This window comes from Dromiciops gliroides, chromosome 2, assembly GCF_019393635.1.
Source record: "Dromiciops gliroides isolate mDroGli1 chromosome 2, mDroGli1.pri, whole genome shotgun sequence".
NCBI lineage: Eukaryota > Metazoa > Chordata > Mammalia > Microbiotheria > Microbiotheriidae > Dromiciops > Dromiciops gliroides.
In genome coordinates, this window is record NC_057862.1 from 355,923,963 (window position 1) to 355,936,359 (window position 12,397).

Genomic DNA, 12,397 nt, shown 5'->3' on the forward strand with positions numbered 1-12,397 from the left:
GTTCAGACATTCTCCAGCTTATATGGGCACTCACTTTCCTTTGACACTACAAAAATTGTTGCTAAATTTTTTTTAATGAATTAATTCCCTTTTCTGCCATCTCTGCCAGTGATTAGCCCAGTTTCCACGTTCTTACTGCATTGAGACTGGTAAAATAAACTACTAAAGAACAGCGTGATTGGGGGATGCTGAGTATACCTAAGGGCTCATTGGATGAACCGGGTGAAGGATGAGTTTGCGGAGGACCTGGAGGCAAGCAGAGTGAGTTTGGTGCTGAAGGAAGGCAGGAAGGCAGAAGAACAGTAATGATACTGGGAAGGGCGGGACCTAGGTTAGGGGCGGGGCCAGGATGGAACTGACAAGGTTTGTGGGTGTGGCGGAGGTGGAGCTGGAGGGGGCTAAACTACCGAGGTGGAACTAGGGGCGAGACTGAAATACGAGGGTGGGGCTAGAGGCGGGACTAAGGGAGCCAAAAAACGGGAGTGGAGCAACGGGGCGGGGAGGGGGCGGAGCTAAAGAGCCGCAGTTGGGCTAAGGGCGGGGCTGGAGCACGGAGGTGGAACTAAGGATTGGGAGACGAGAAGACTAGGGATTTCGTTTGACGGGCTCATCCTCGATTCTGGGCCGCTCAGAGAAGCGATCCTATTCAGCATTCGAGAGAGAGGTGGTAGACTGAGGTTCGGCGGAGTCTTAAGCCACCTGGAGAACGTATGCTGTTCTTCCTGCCACTTCATAGGAGAACGCCTCTCATTAGGACTACAAATCCCAAAATGCCCCGGTCAGCGTGCTGCCTACTGGGAGCAAGAGTCCTCTGTAGTCCGGAACTTAAGGCTCAAAGGACTCTGAAGACACACCTTCTGATTCTTTATTGGATTCGGGCCCAAACGTGCTCCTCCATGATTGGCTAACGCTTTTGTCTTGTAGGGGTTCCTCCCTCACTCCCTCGAGAAGCCGAAAGGGCTAGATTTCCAAACTACTTTGGGAGATGAAGGAAACTTGAAACATCAGAGAAATTCAACCGGCTAGGTTTTTGGCTTATAGCTGCGGAACCTGCCCATTCTGTTTTCCATCAGCACCTCTTCCTTTTGTTTCTGGCCGGAAGTTATTGGAAAATGCTCCCGGAAGGCGGAAGTAAAGCTGACGGAAGTTAGGGAGAGGCGAGGAGGATGGCGGCTGGGGTAACAGCCGGACTCCGTACAGTTTGGGGCTGGCGCTGGGGATGCCATAGCTTGAGGATGGAAGGGAGCCTGAGCCCTTTCCCTCCAATTCTCCTGTTGCTGCTGATTTTATTGGTCGCACCCGCTCCCCAACCAGCGGCCTCTGACATCACCAATGGCAACAATGAGCACCTGAAGCGCGAGCACTCTCTGATTAAACCCTACCAGGGTGAGCGAGGGGGGAGGGGGTGGGGGCGTAGCCCGAGGCGGGGGAGGGGGCAAAGGGGAGACCCTGGGGCCGCCGGATCTGACCTCGGAGCTTGGTGGAGGGGACGGGACGGAATCCCAGTATTGCTAAGAAAGTTTCCATGGACTGCCAAACTTGCCTGCGCCAGCGTTCTCCTGGCCAGCTTCTCTTTAGCTCTCTCTTAGGACTTTTAGCCATCACTCCGTCTTCAGACTTGCCCATGGAGAGAGACCCGGACCAGCAGGGTCCTTCTCTCCTCGCCCCCACCCCCGGATTCCCCATGTTTGGCAATTCTGAACCTACTTTCTTTTGCCCTTGTAGGGGTTGGATCCAGCTCCATGCCCCTCTGGGATTTCCAAGGCAGCACCATGCTAACCAGCCAGTACATCCGCCTGACCCCGGATGAGCCTAGCAAAGAGGGCTCTATCTGGAACCACCAGGTAATTTTCAGCAGGTAGCACGTGGGTTTTACTTTTGACGTCATGCAGTTTCCATGGATCAAAGAAAGTGCTCTCTTCCGTTTTCCCTTTTCTGGGTCGCCCAAGAGACATCACTCACAAAGGAGGAGTTCTCTGACTTGGGGGGAGCTTGTACAGTATAGAAATCCCTTAGGAAGGACAGGCTCAGAAAATGTTTGAAGTCTTCCTGTTAGGGTGACATTACTTAAGGGAAGGATGCCAAATATATAAATAAAGTTGTTTGTGGTGATGAGGGCCTGGCTTAGCATGTATCTCTTTTATAAAACTGGTACCATATCATGGTTCCCTGTGATCATATTTCCGACATTTCCTTGTCAGGGTAAGACCTCAAAATGAGCATTCGTAAACAGTGCTTTGAGGATACTGGAGAGTGAAACGAGAACTTTGTGGCAGGGCAGAGTTGGGCTGGGGCTCCACTTTGAGAAGAGCTGACTCTTCCTAATCCTTTGATCCCTGTACTGGAACTTTGGCTACCTGCCTAGTTTCCTCCCTCTACTTCATCTTCTATCTCTTCTCCTCTGAGTTCAAACATAACCATGAGTGCCCTGCTGTTCCTGTCTCTCTGCCTTCAGTTACAACTCATCTCATTCATCCCTTTCACATCCAGGTTTCCTCTAGAGAACATTCATAATAGCTTCCCTGCTTGAAGTTAGAATGTAGAATGACAGGGCTATAAAGGAATTTTAGATATCAGGCAGTCTAATCTCACAACAGAGTAGGAGGCTAAGTGGCCTCCTTAAGGTCATCTCCCTTTGATCCAGTCTGTTCCCCACACTTTCTACTCCAGAGATAGTGTCACTTAAAAGGGAACCTCTTTCCTCACCTTCTACTGACTTTAGTGAGGTGTATAAAGCACCTACTATGTGCCATGTACTAGGAATACAGTAAAGGTGAAAACAAAACAATTCCTTCTTATAGCCTACTGGGGAAAACAACATGTTTACAGGTAAATAAATAAACAAAACTAAAAAAATGCAAAGTAAAGGGGAGAGTACTAACAAGATCAGGAAAGGTGGTATATAGAAAGTAACACCTGAGTTCATTCATGAAGGGAGCTGGAAATTCTGAGAGATTGAGTTGAGAAGGGAGAGCATTCCAAGCATGTCAGCCAGCTCATGCGAAGGAACAGAGATAGAGATGGTATGCTACCTCTAGGGAGCAGCAGCAGGTAGCCCATTTGACTATAATGCCAATTGTGTAGGTATAGGTGGAAGGAATAATATATCAGGCTAAAATGTTAGTCTTGGGCCAGGATATGAGGGGTCTAAAATACTAAACAAACAAACAAAAAAATACCAAACCAAGGAGTTTGTAGAATCAATACAGAGCCAATGAAGCTTTTTGAGCAGAGAAGTGGCATGTGCTTTAGAAATATCAGTTTGGGGGCAGCTAGGTGGCGCAGTGGATAAAGGAGGACCTGAGTTCAAATCTGGCCTCAGACCCTTGACACTTACTAGCTGTGTGACCCTGGGCAAGTCACTTAACCCTCATCCCCCCCCATATATATATATATTAGAATAGAATTGAATATAGTAGAATAGAAAAGGAATATCAGCTTGGCAGCTGTATGGAGGGATGGATTGGAAGAGAAGAAATTACTGGCAGAGAGACCCTTTGGAGGCTGTTGCAGTAGTCCAGGCAAAAGGTGTTCCGAACCTTAATTGGAGCGATGACCTTGTGAGTGTAGACATAGGAATGGACTCCAGAAGTGTGATGAAGGTAGTAGCAACCAGGGGCTTTGGAGGCAAAGGATAGCAGAGAAGTGAACGTGACTCAAGCAGGGTGGCGCTTCCTTTTGGACATAGTGAATCTGAGATGCCTGTGGTATATCTGGGTAGATCTGTCCAGTATGAATTTGATGATGTGGGAATGGAGCTCAGTAATGAAATGAAATGAAGGCTATGTAGAAATGATATTTGAACCTGTGGGAAATGACGATGATGGGAAAGAGGAGGGAGGAGAGAGATCCTTTCCTTGAGGAAAACTCATACAGGAGGAGACACATGCTCTTTCCCTCAGCTTTATTCCACATCATGCTTTATTTACAGTGGGTGTTATATTACATATTTGATCTACATGTGGTGAAGTCAACAGATTAGTCTCTCTGGATACCTCCTTCCAATTCCCCTTCCCCATTCACCTTCTGGGAAAGGCAGTGGGAAGGCATTCTGGGCCTCTGGGGCTCAGCCCTAACTCGAATTAGCTCCATGACCATGGCCAAATCCTCTTTATGGACCACAGTATTTTTCTCCGTGTGATGAGAATATTGGACTAGATGATTTCTTTTATGCTCTTTAGCTCTGGAATTCTAGCCTCTTCTTCCTGCATTGTCTGTTCTTAATGCTTAAATGCTTTGCCATTTTTCTTTCCTAGCAGCGCCTCAGCATATCGTTGTTCAGTCGCGTCCAACTCTTTATGACCCTATTATGAGGTTTTCTTGGCAAAGATACTGGAGTGGTTTGCCATTTCCTTCTCTAGTGGATTAAGGCAAATAGAGGTTAAGTGACTTCGCCAAGGTCACACAGCTAGTGAGTGTCTGAAGCCATATTTGAACTCAGGTCTTCTTGACTCCAGGCCCAGAGCTATATCCACTGAACCCACTAGTTGCCTCTGCCTCTACATTAGCTCCCTTCAAAATTTGTAGTAGGCCTTGCATATTAACCAATTACCAATTAACACCTCAAAGTTTCAGAGATCAGCATGAGGTCATTTCCAGGGACTTCAGCATGTCCTCTCATACCATTCCCCATCCCCAAAACACCCTTGTCCTTCAAGTTCCTACTCCTCTGAAGAAACCCATAAGGCATCTTCCCCCAGGCTTCCATGACCCTCCCTCCTATCCCAGAGCTTACCCAGTAGTCTATTCTGTACCAGTGCTTCTCAATTCAGTCTGTGTACTGAGGACCAGTAAAGTAAAATCATATATATAAATACCTCCACCTTTGTATTAGAACTGAAACTTAAAACTGGGTGTGGAAGAAGCAAGATTTAGGGAAGATGAAGAAGAGTTGTCAAGTTTTGCTTCTTTTTTTAAAGTTTTGAGTTTTGAGAAATTAGGGAGTACTAGTTTTGTAGGCGAGCATAATTTATCTGTTAGCTAGATCCCTTAAACAGCATTTAGAAAACACTGTCCTGGGGCAGCTAGGTGGTGCAGTGGATTCAGAACCGGCCCTGGAGTCAGAAGGACCTGAGTTCAAATCTGGCCTCAGACACTTGACACTAGCTGTGTGACCCTGGGCAAGTCACTTAACCCCAATTGCCTCACACAAAAAGAAAAAAGAAAACACTGCCTTTCCCCCCTCCTCCCCAAATAAAAGGATAATTTACTTAAAATAGAAGCTCTGAGTAAAACAATCAGGAACAAACAATAAAACAGGAAATACTTTTTCTAGCCATTTTCCAAATAACTTCTGGAGATTTAAGTTCTAAGTTTTCACTGCCCCTGTCTCATGAGGCTATTATCTGTCTGGCACTCAGTCTAGGAGTGGAGGAAATTCAGTAATGGCATTGCTGAGTCAAAGGGTATGCATAGTTTTATTATCCTTTGGGCATAGCTCCACGTTGTTCTCCAGAATGGTTGGAGTAGTTTGCAACTCTACCTGCAAACACTGTCTTATACAACAGACACCTAAATTGTTAAAGAACATCAGTTTCAATTAACTCATTGCTTTGTAGTTGTGCCTCAATTTGTTCCTCTGTGTGTTTACATTTGTAAACATATCTCTGTGTTGCCACATTGGTTTCAGTATGCAATTTCCTGATGGCTAGAGAGGACTTTAAGTATTTCCCAGCTCGTTTCTGTATGCCTGTGGGCTCTGCTTTATATGACAGTTATATAAACTGAGCAGTCCTCCCAGAGCATGGGCTCTTTAACCCTAAGGCCTTGTCAAGCATGAATTTTGGGCAGTTCATGCTGTCACTTGTGAACTTCCGGGCACACAGGTGACATAGTTTGGCCCTCCTGGTGTTATACAAGCATTTGAAGCCAGAATCACAGACATTAAACTAAGAAGAGACCTTAAGAATTCAAAATTCACCTGAATGAAGAAGCTAAGGCCCTAAGAAGCTGTACAACTTGTCTAAAGTCAGAGAACCTTGGGGTTTAGAACTAGGAGGGATGTTTAGGGGTATCTAATCTAACCCCCTGGTTAATTTGACAGCTGGGAAAACTGAGGCCACAGGAGGAAAGTGACCGGTTGTTGTTTTGCACAAAATCATGCCCCATCCTTCTGCATGCTATCATTTTTGTGGGGGTAGAACAGAGTAGTTGTGAGGCCCAGTTTTGGTTTGGTTATGGTCCAGAACCATCCCTGTATACAGAGGTATCTGGGATTAGGGGCAGTAGATCCACCGAGCAAGTTATTGCAAGAGTGGGAGGGGAAGTAAAAAACAGTAGAAATGACTGCCTCCTGCAAAGATAGGACAAAGTCCAGCGGTTTGTGGGATGTGGCCAGCACTGACAGTCTCTGTTCTCTGCCAGCCCTGCTTCCTAAAGGATTGGGAGATGCACGTACATTTTAAAGTCCACGGCCTTGGGAAGAAGAGCCTTCATGGAGATGGCTTTGCTCTGTGGTACACCAGGGACCGCCTTATGCCAGGTAGGCTTAAGACATCCAGACCCTCCCCACTGGGTATTGCAGCAAGCATGTCATTCCTTTACCTTTGACCCCTGGGAATGAGGATCCTCCCCAGATAAGCCCAAAGCTCACAGCTGTCCACTCATTTGTATCAGTAGAGGCCAGTCCAATATAATGGCCCAACATCCCAGGAGGGAGGAGTGATATGGGGGAGGATTTGCTGGCAACTGGTGAGTGAATTCCTTGCTGGTTGGGAACCATAGAAAGTCATAGATAGGATCATCTCCATACTCTGTTAGTAACTTCTATTCTTGGGGGATAAGGAATATTTTTAAACTATGGAACTGGAATCCTCCTTACTCCCTGCTCTAGGTCCTGTGTTTGGAAGCAAGGACAATTTCCATGGATTGGCCATCTTCTTGGACACATACCCAAATGATGAAGCTACCGAGGTATGACCCTAGATATACTTGAGGAGTAGAACTAGGCTATGTTGTGGGAGAGCCAGGCCCCAAATCAGTCAGTCCTGACCTTCTACCTAATCTCTGAGTAGAACTGTTGTTTCCTATTTGATCACAGGATTTTAAACCAGAAGGGCCTTTGGAAATCCATCTAGTCCAGCCTCTTACAGGCTTCTAGATTTTGAGCTGAAGGGGCTTCTCTTCATGTTATAGGTGAGGAAACTGAGGCCCAGAGAGATTAATGACTTGGCCGTACTTACACTGGTGCCAAGTGTTAGAGCAGATATGACAGTCCATGTCCTTTGTGAATCCAGTTCTCTTTCCACCATGCTGGTGCCTTGACTTTGGACTGAACTCTCAATTTCCTTTTTGGGTAGGGAATCAATGGCTCAGGCATTGCAATGATAGGCGTCTCTGTCTCTGCCTCCAGCGTGTATTTCCTTATATATCGGTGATGGTCAACAATGGCTCCCTGACATATGATCACAGCAAGGACGGAAGATGGACAGAGCTGGCAGGCTGCACAGCTGACTTCCGCAACCAAAATCACGATACCTTCTTGGCTGTGCGCTATTCTCGAGGCCGCCTGACGGTGAGCAGGACGTGACCCCATGGACTTCCTTTTAGGAGCTGGGCATTGGCAGCTTGAGCCTGGGGCTGGGATTAGAAAGCTAAGGGAGGGCTGTGACAGGATGCCAGCCAGTTTTTCCTTATGTTTCATTTCTACACCCCAGGTGATGACAGATGTGGAAGATAAGAATGAATGGAAGAACTGTATTGACATTTCTGGAGTACAGTTACCCACTGGCTACTACTTTGGTGCCTCGGCTGGCACGGGTGACCTTTCTGGTGAGAACCTTGGAGACTGAGTGGACTGAGAGGTGTTTGGGAGAACTACTTCCAGTGAGGCATGGGGCACCTTAAGGCAGCTTCACTGTCTGGTTCCCTTGTCTCTGTGGGGGCAGGGGAAGGGGAGGTGACCTTGGTCAGCATAAAGGACCATAAAAAGTCAAGCATCCAGGCTGAGAGAGTCCCAGCTTCTACCTAAGTACAGGATAGAGGAGACGCAAGCTAGACATTTGTTTGTGTGGAAAAGACCTGGGAGTTTTAGTGCCTGTTGAGGCCAGCTTCATTTGAGTCTGGGTGACGGGGCAGCAACTTGACTGAGTCTTGTTCTTCTGCAGTTGATATCTTGATAGCAAGTCCGGCCTCTGGGAGAATGTGCTCAGTAGTAACTCATGTGGGAAAGGTCAGGAGGTTTCAGTGCATTGTAAGTTGGCTCAGTTTGGGCCAGTACTGTGGCAGAGCTGAATTACAGAGAGGGAAAGTGTTGAAAATCTGGGGGTGATCTTGCCTCTGTTTTCCTGTTAGCTGACAGTCTAATGGATGGATTATACTTATTCTGCTTGATCCCAGAGAACAGGAGCAGTGCCAATGAGGATAGTAACAGGGAGGCAGAGTTCAGTTTTGTAGATAGGAGCAACTTTATTATTAAAACTGTCAAAAAACCCTAAACACAGCTAGCTTTTTAGGAAGGTAGTGAGTTCTCGGTGAAATTATCGGAGCAGAGGCCAGAGAAACTGCCATCAGAGAAGCTTGTAGACCAGATTTATGCTCAGCGGTGGGGCTTGTACAAGATGAGCTCCTCTGAGATCCCCTCCAGCTGTGGAATTCTACTCCCTAGAGATTCTCTTTGGGGAGGTATCTGGTTGACTTTGGAATTCTTATGCTGGGAGAAAGAATGAAGGGCTTCAGGGGCTAGGCTTCATGGGAACTCAAAAGATAACATCTGAAAGAAGGGTGGAAATTCCAGCATGTGGAGGAAAATGGGATGGGGAACTGTTAATGAAGGCGTGGCAGTAGCATTGCTGAGTGTGTTCTGGTGTGCAGTGAAAGGCTCTGCAGGGCTTTCTCCTTGGCTCTTGCTCTCCTGAGCCTATTAGATGGGTAGCTAGGTACATTTATGGGAAAGCTCTTCAGATGGATTGTCACTGTCTGCCCTTATTCTCTAGATAATCATGATATCATCTCAATGAAGTTATTCCAGCTGATGGTAGAGCACACTCCAGATGAGGACAACATTGACTGGACCAAGATTGAGCCCAGTGTCAGCTTCCTCAAGTCTCCCAAAGGTACGTCTCCAGTATGCTCCTGGAACTGTTAGCTGAGAAGCTGTAGCTTTGGCTATAATAAGAGAAGCTCATGGGTGCAGCTAGGTGGCGCAGTGGATAGAGCACTGGCCCTGGATTCAGGAGGACCTGAGTTCAAATCCAGCCTCAGACACTTTACACTTACTAGCTGTGTGACCCTGGGCAAGTCACTTAACCCCAATTGCCTCACCCCCCCCCCCAAAAAAAAAAAAAGAGAGAGAGAGCTCATGTGACCACTGAGGGGAGCTTGGCACTATAGTTCCAAAGAGGACATGGGGGGTGGGGGCTGAGCGAGAGCAGGGATGCTAGCTCATGAGGTAATAGCAAGGACCCTGTATTTGGAGTCAGAGGGTCTGGTTCAATTATTGTCTCTGCTGCTTACTTACTACCTGTGTGAACTTGGGTGAACCACTCTGTGTGCCTCAGTTTCCTCATCTGTAAAATGAGAAGGTCGATCCAGAGAGCCTCTGAGGTCCCTTCTAGCTCCAAATCTATGATTTTGTTATTTATTCTAAAAGGATCCATGGCCTTATGGGGGCAGGGGTGGGGATTGCTTCCCTCAGTGACAGGATCCAATTCCCCTGTCCCCTTCCTGTTCAACCCAGCCTTAGTACATGGATTGAATTGCTTTGGTCAGAAAATTGTATCCCACCATAGCCAGCCCTCTGGCCATGAGCCTCTCCACATTTACCCACGCTCATTCTTGAGTGACGGCACAGTCCATCACTGGGCCCATCCTTGAAACCTTTCCATTGGCATTGGTAGCCTTCAGTAAGTTACGGTCATGTCCATGTCATGGCCACTGGAGGAAAACTTTAGTGGAGGGTCCTGTGCCTCTTGTGCCCCTCAAGAAAACCCAGTTCCAGCCTCCAGCAGTGTGATCTGGCCTGGCTCAGCTTTCATCTTGGGGGCTTGGGGGGCGCTGGGGAATGGCCTCCTCCTGGTGCCTGGCTCTCATTCTCTCCTCTACTTCCTCAGACAACGTGGACGACCCCACAGGAAACTTCCGCAGTAGCCCCCTGACTGGGTGGAAGGTGTTCCTGCTACTGCTCTGTGCCCTTTTGGGCATCATCGTGTGTGCCGTGGTAGGAGCTGTGGTATTTCAGAAGCGACAGGAGAGGAACAAGCGTTTCTACTGATTTGGTGTGGGGAAAGAGGATTGGGTGAGGGAGAAGGGAAGCCTGCCCCAGGGGTTCAGGCAGTAATGTGAACTTTTCTACTTGGGGATTGTATAAAAAAAAAAGACAAAACAACCCAACAACCTTATTTCTTAATCTATTTGAAAGAAATAATTTTAAAGTATTTTCGTACATTTCATTTCTAGCCCAACTTGGGGCAAGTTACAAGAACTCGGGGACTATGGCCTGGAGTCAACTCAGCTTGGAGAGTGGAGTAGAGAGAGGGAAGGAGAAAAGCCTGGCTTATCTGGTCTGTGACTGGGCCTGAGTTGCTGTCTCCTGCCCATGGATAAGGCTTCCCCATCCCAGCTCTGAGCCCAGCAACAGTGAAAGTGCTTATCCCTGCTTTTGTCCTCTGCTTGGGCTTGGGGCAGTAGGGGCACTCAGAGGAAAAACATGAATGTTGGTGACTCACCTCCGCTTGTAGGGCCTAGTAACAGAGTAGGGGGTCTATGTGCCAGCAAGGATTCCTGGTTCTGAGATGGCTTTTCCATCTACCTCCTGAACCAGGCCGAGGGCCAAGGGAAGGTGGTCAGGGCTGCAGCCCTGGAAGTGAAACAGTACAGTTAAGTGAGGCTGCAGCTCTGGAAAGCAAAGGACTGTGAAGTTTTGCATAATAAAGTGAATAACCAAACCACCTGCTTGTTAAAAAGGCCTTTCTTCCTCTGTGTCATTGTGGTATTATGACACCGTCTCCTCATTTCATTGAGCAAACACTTCTTATGTACCTACTGTGGGCAAAACATTGTCCTCGAACCTTAGAGAGATATGGTTTAAATGGACTTTTCCCTCTTAGAGTTCATCATGTCATAGGGGGAACGTGCACACACACAACTGGGGTATACGTTCAGTGCTTTTAAAACATTGCAGAAGAGGTTTCCCAGTAGGGCATAACAGCAAGCTTCCTGCAAGGAAAGACATTTGAATTGGATTATTGAAGATGGGTAGAAATTCCAGCAGTGAAGAAGGGAATGAGTTACATTTCAGGCATGTAGAACTATTAATAAAAGTGTATCAGTAACAGTGCAGAATTGTTCTGGTGAGTTCGCACAAAATAGCCAAGTTTGGCTGGAAGTGGAAGCAGAAGTGGAGGGAAGTAGTGTGACATCCAGCTGAAAAGGTAGAGTGGGCAAGGGAATTGCCAAAGAGTTTGGAGAGGAGGAATATTTAGTAAGATTGATGGTTTGGAGAAAAGAGAATATGGAGAGAAATACTTACATGGTCCAGAACTATTATTTCATTGATATAGGAAACTAATGCTGAAAAAAAATGTCCTCTATTGATGGTCAGCAATTGCTTTACAACACCTGTTAGTCTAGTGCAATTGTTCACATCGGAAACTGAAGACAATTAGATCCTTTGGGATTCATCAAATATGATTGAAATAAAATTGTAGGGGTCCAGCTAGGTGGTGCAGTGAATAGAGTACCAGCCCTGGAGTCAGGAGGACCTGAGTTCAAATGCGGCCTCAGACACTCAACACTAGCTGTGTGACCTTGGGCAAGTCACTTAACCCCAATTTCGTCACCAAAGAAAAAGAAATAAAAGTTGTAGGCTCTCAGCATTTCTGAAAACCAAAGTGGCTCATTTCCTCAGGGTTCCAGCAAACTGAAGTGCTAGTGCATTTGTAAAGCATTTTTAATTTTATAAAGCATATTCACATCTGTTCACTCATTACAGCCTTATGATTAGAGGCAGTGTAGCAGAGTGGATGGGGGTAGTTCTTGAGTAAAAAGCTTCTCTTGAGTCATCCCTGATACTGTGTACCTGCCAATAAGTTATTTAGCCTCTCAAGTGTCTCATGACTAAGTTATAGAAAGGCATCCAGGTATTTCCATGTTAGAAATTCCCAACACTGAAATCTAGTTCAGAAAAAAATAAACACTAGTGTGATCCTCTGTTAAAATAGAGGAAGTAGCAAGTTCTGGGGTTGTGACTGGACCCAGGATCACACTGCTAAGGGTTAGTGGTCAGTACTCTAACATTTCCTCTGCTCTTTTGTTGGGTTTCAGGGTTCCTTATATGCTTATATGCTTTTCCTTGTATGTAATTCCAATAACCGTAGCAATTTCCACATTTCTTTTCCCTCCCAAGTCATCCGAAGCCTGAGAATTATAGACTCTCAGCCTTGGAAAAGACCTTAAATAT

At 46.6% G+C, this 12,397-nt stretch overlaps 1 protein-coding gene across 1 annotated transcript; it reads left to right on the plus strand.

The window, feature by feature from the left end:
* Window positions 1-887: 887 nt before the first annotated feature.
* Window positions 888-10,886, plus strand: LMAN2 (lectin, mannose binding 2). Its single transcript, XM_043988341.1, has 8 exons — window positions 888-1,386; window positions 1,726-1,844; window positions 6,364-6,481; window positions 6,833-6,912; window positions 7,352-7,513; window positions 7,656-7,770; window positions 8,934-9,053; window positions 10,050-10,886. Exons 1-8 carry the CDS (start codon window positions 1,167-1,169, stop codon window positions 10,208-10,210), a joined length of 1,095 nt encoding a protein of 364 aa, XP_043844276.1. The 5' UTR covers window positions 888-1,166; the 3' UTR covers window positions 10,211-10,886.
* Window positions 10,887-12,397: the final 1,511 nt, after the last annotated feature.

Bases quoted from the DNA above. Each gene is read 5' to 3' on its own strand.
- LMAN2 (XM_043988341.1), top strand. From the start codon at position 1,167: ATGGCGGCTGGGGTAACAGCCGGACTCCGTACAGTTTGGGGCTGGCGC. The intron at 6,913-7,351 runs GTATGACCCTAG...CTCTGCCTCCAG, and splicing joins CAAATGATGAAGCTACCGAG to CGTGTATTTCCTTATATATC. The intron at 9,054-10,049 runs GTACGTCTCCAG...CTACTTCCTCAG, and splicing joins CTTCCTCAAGTCTCCCAAAG to ACAACGTGGACGACCCCACA.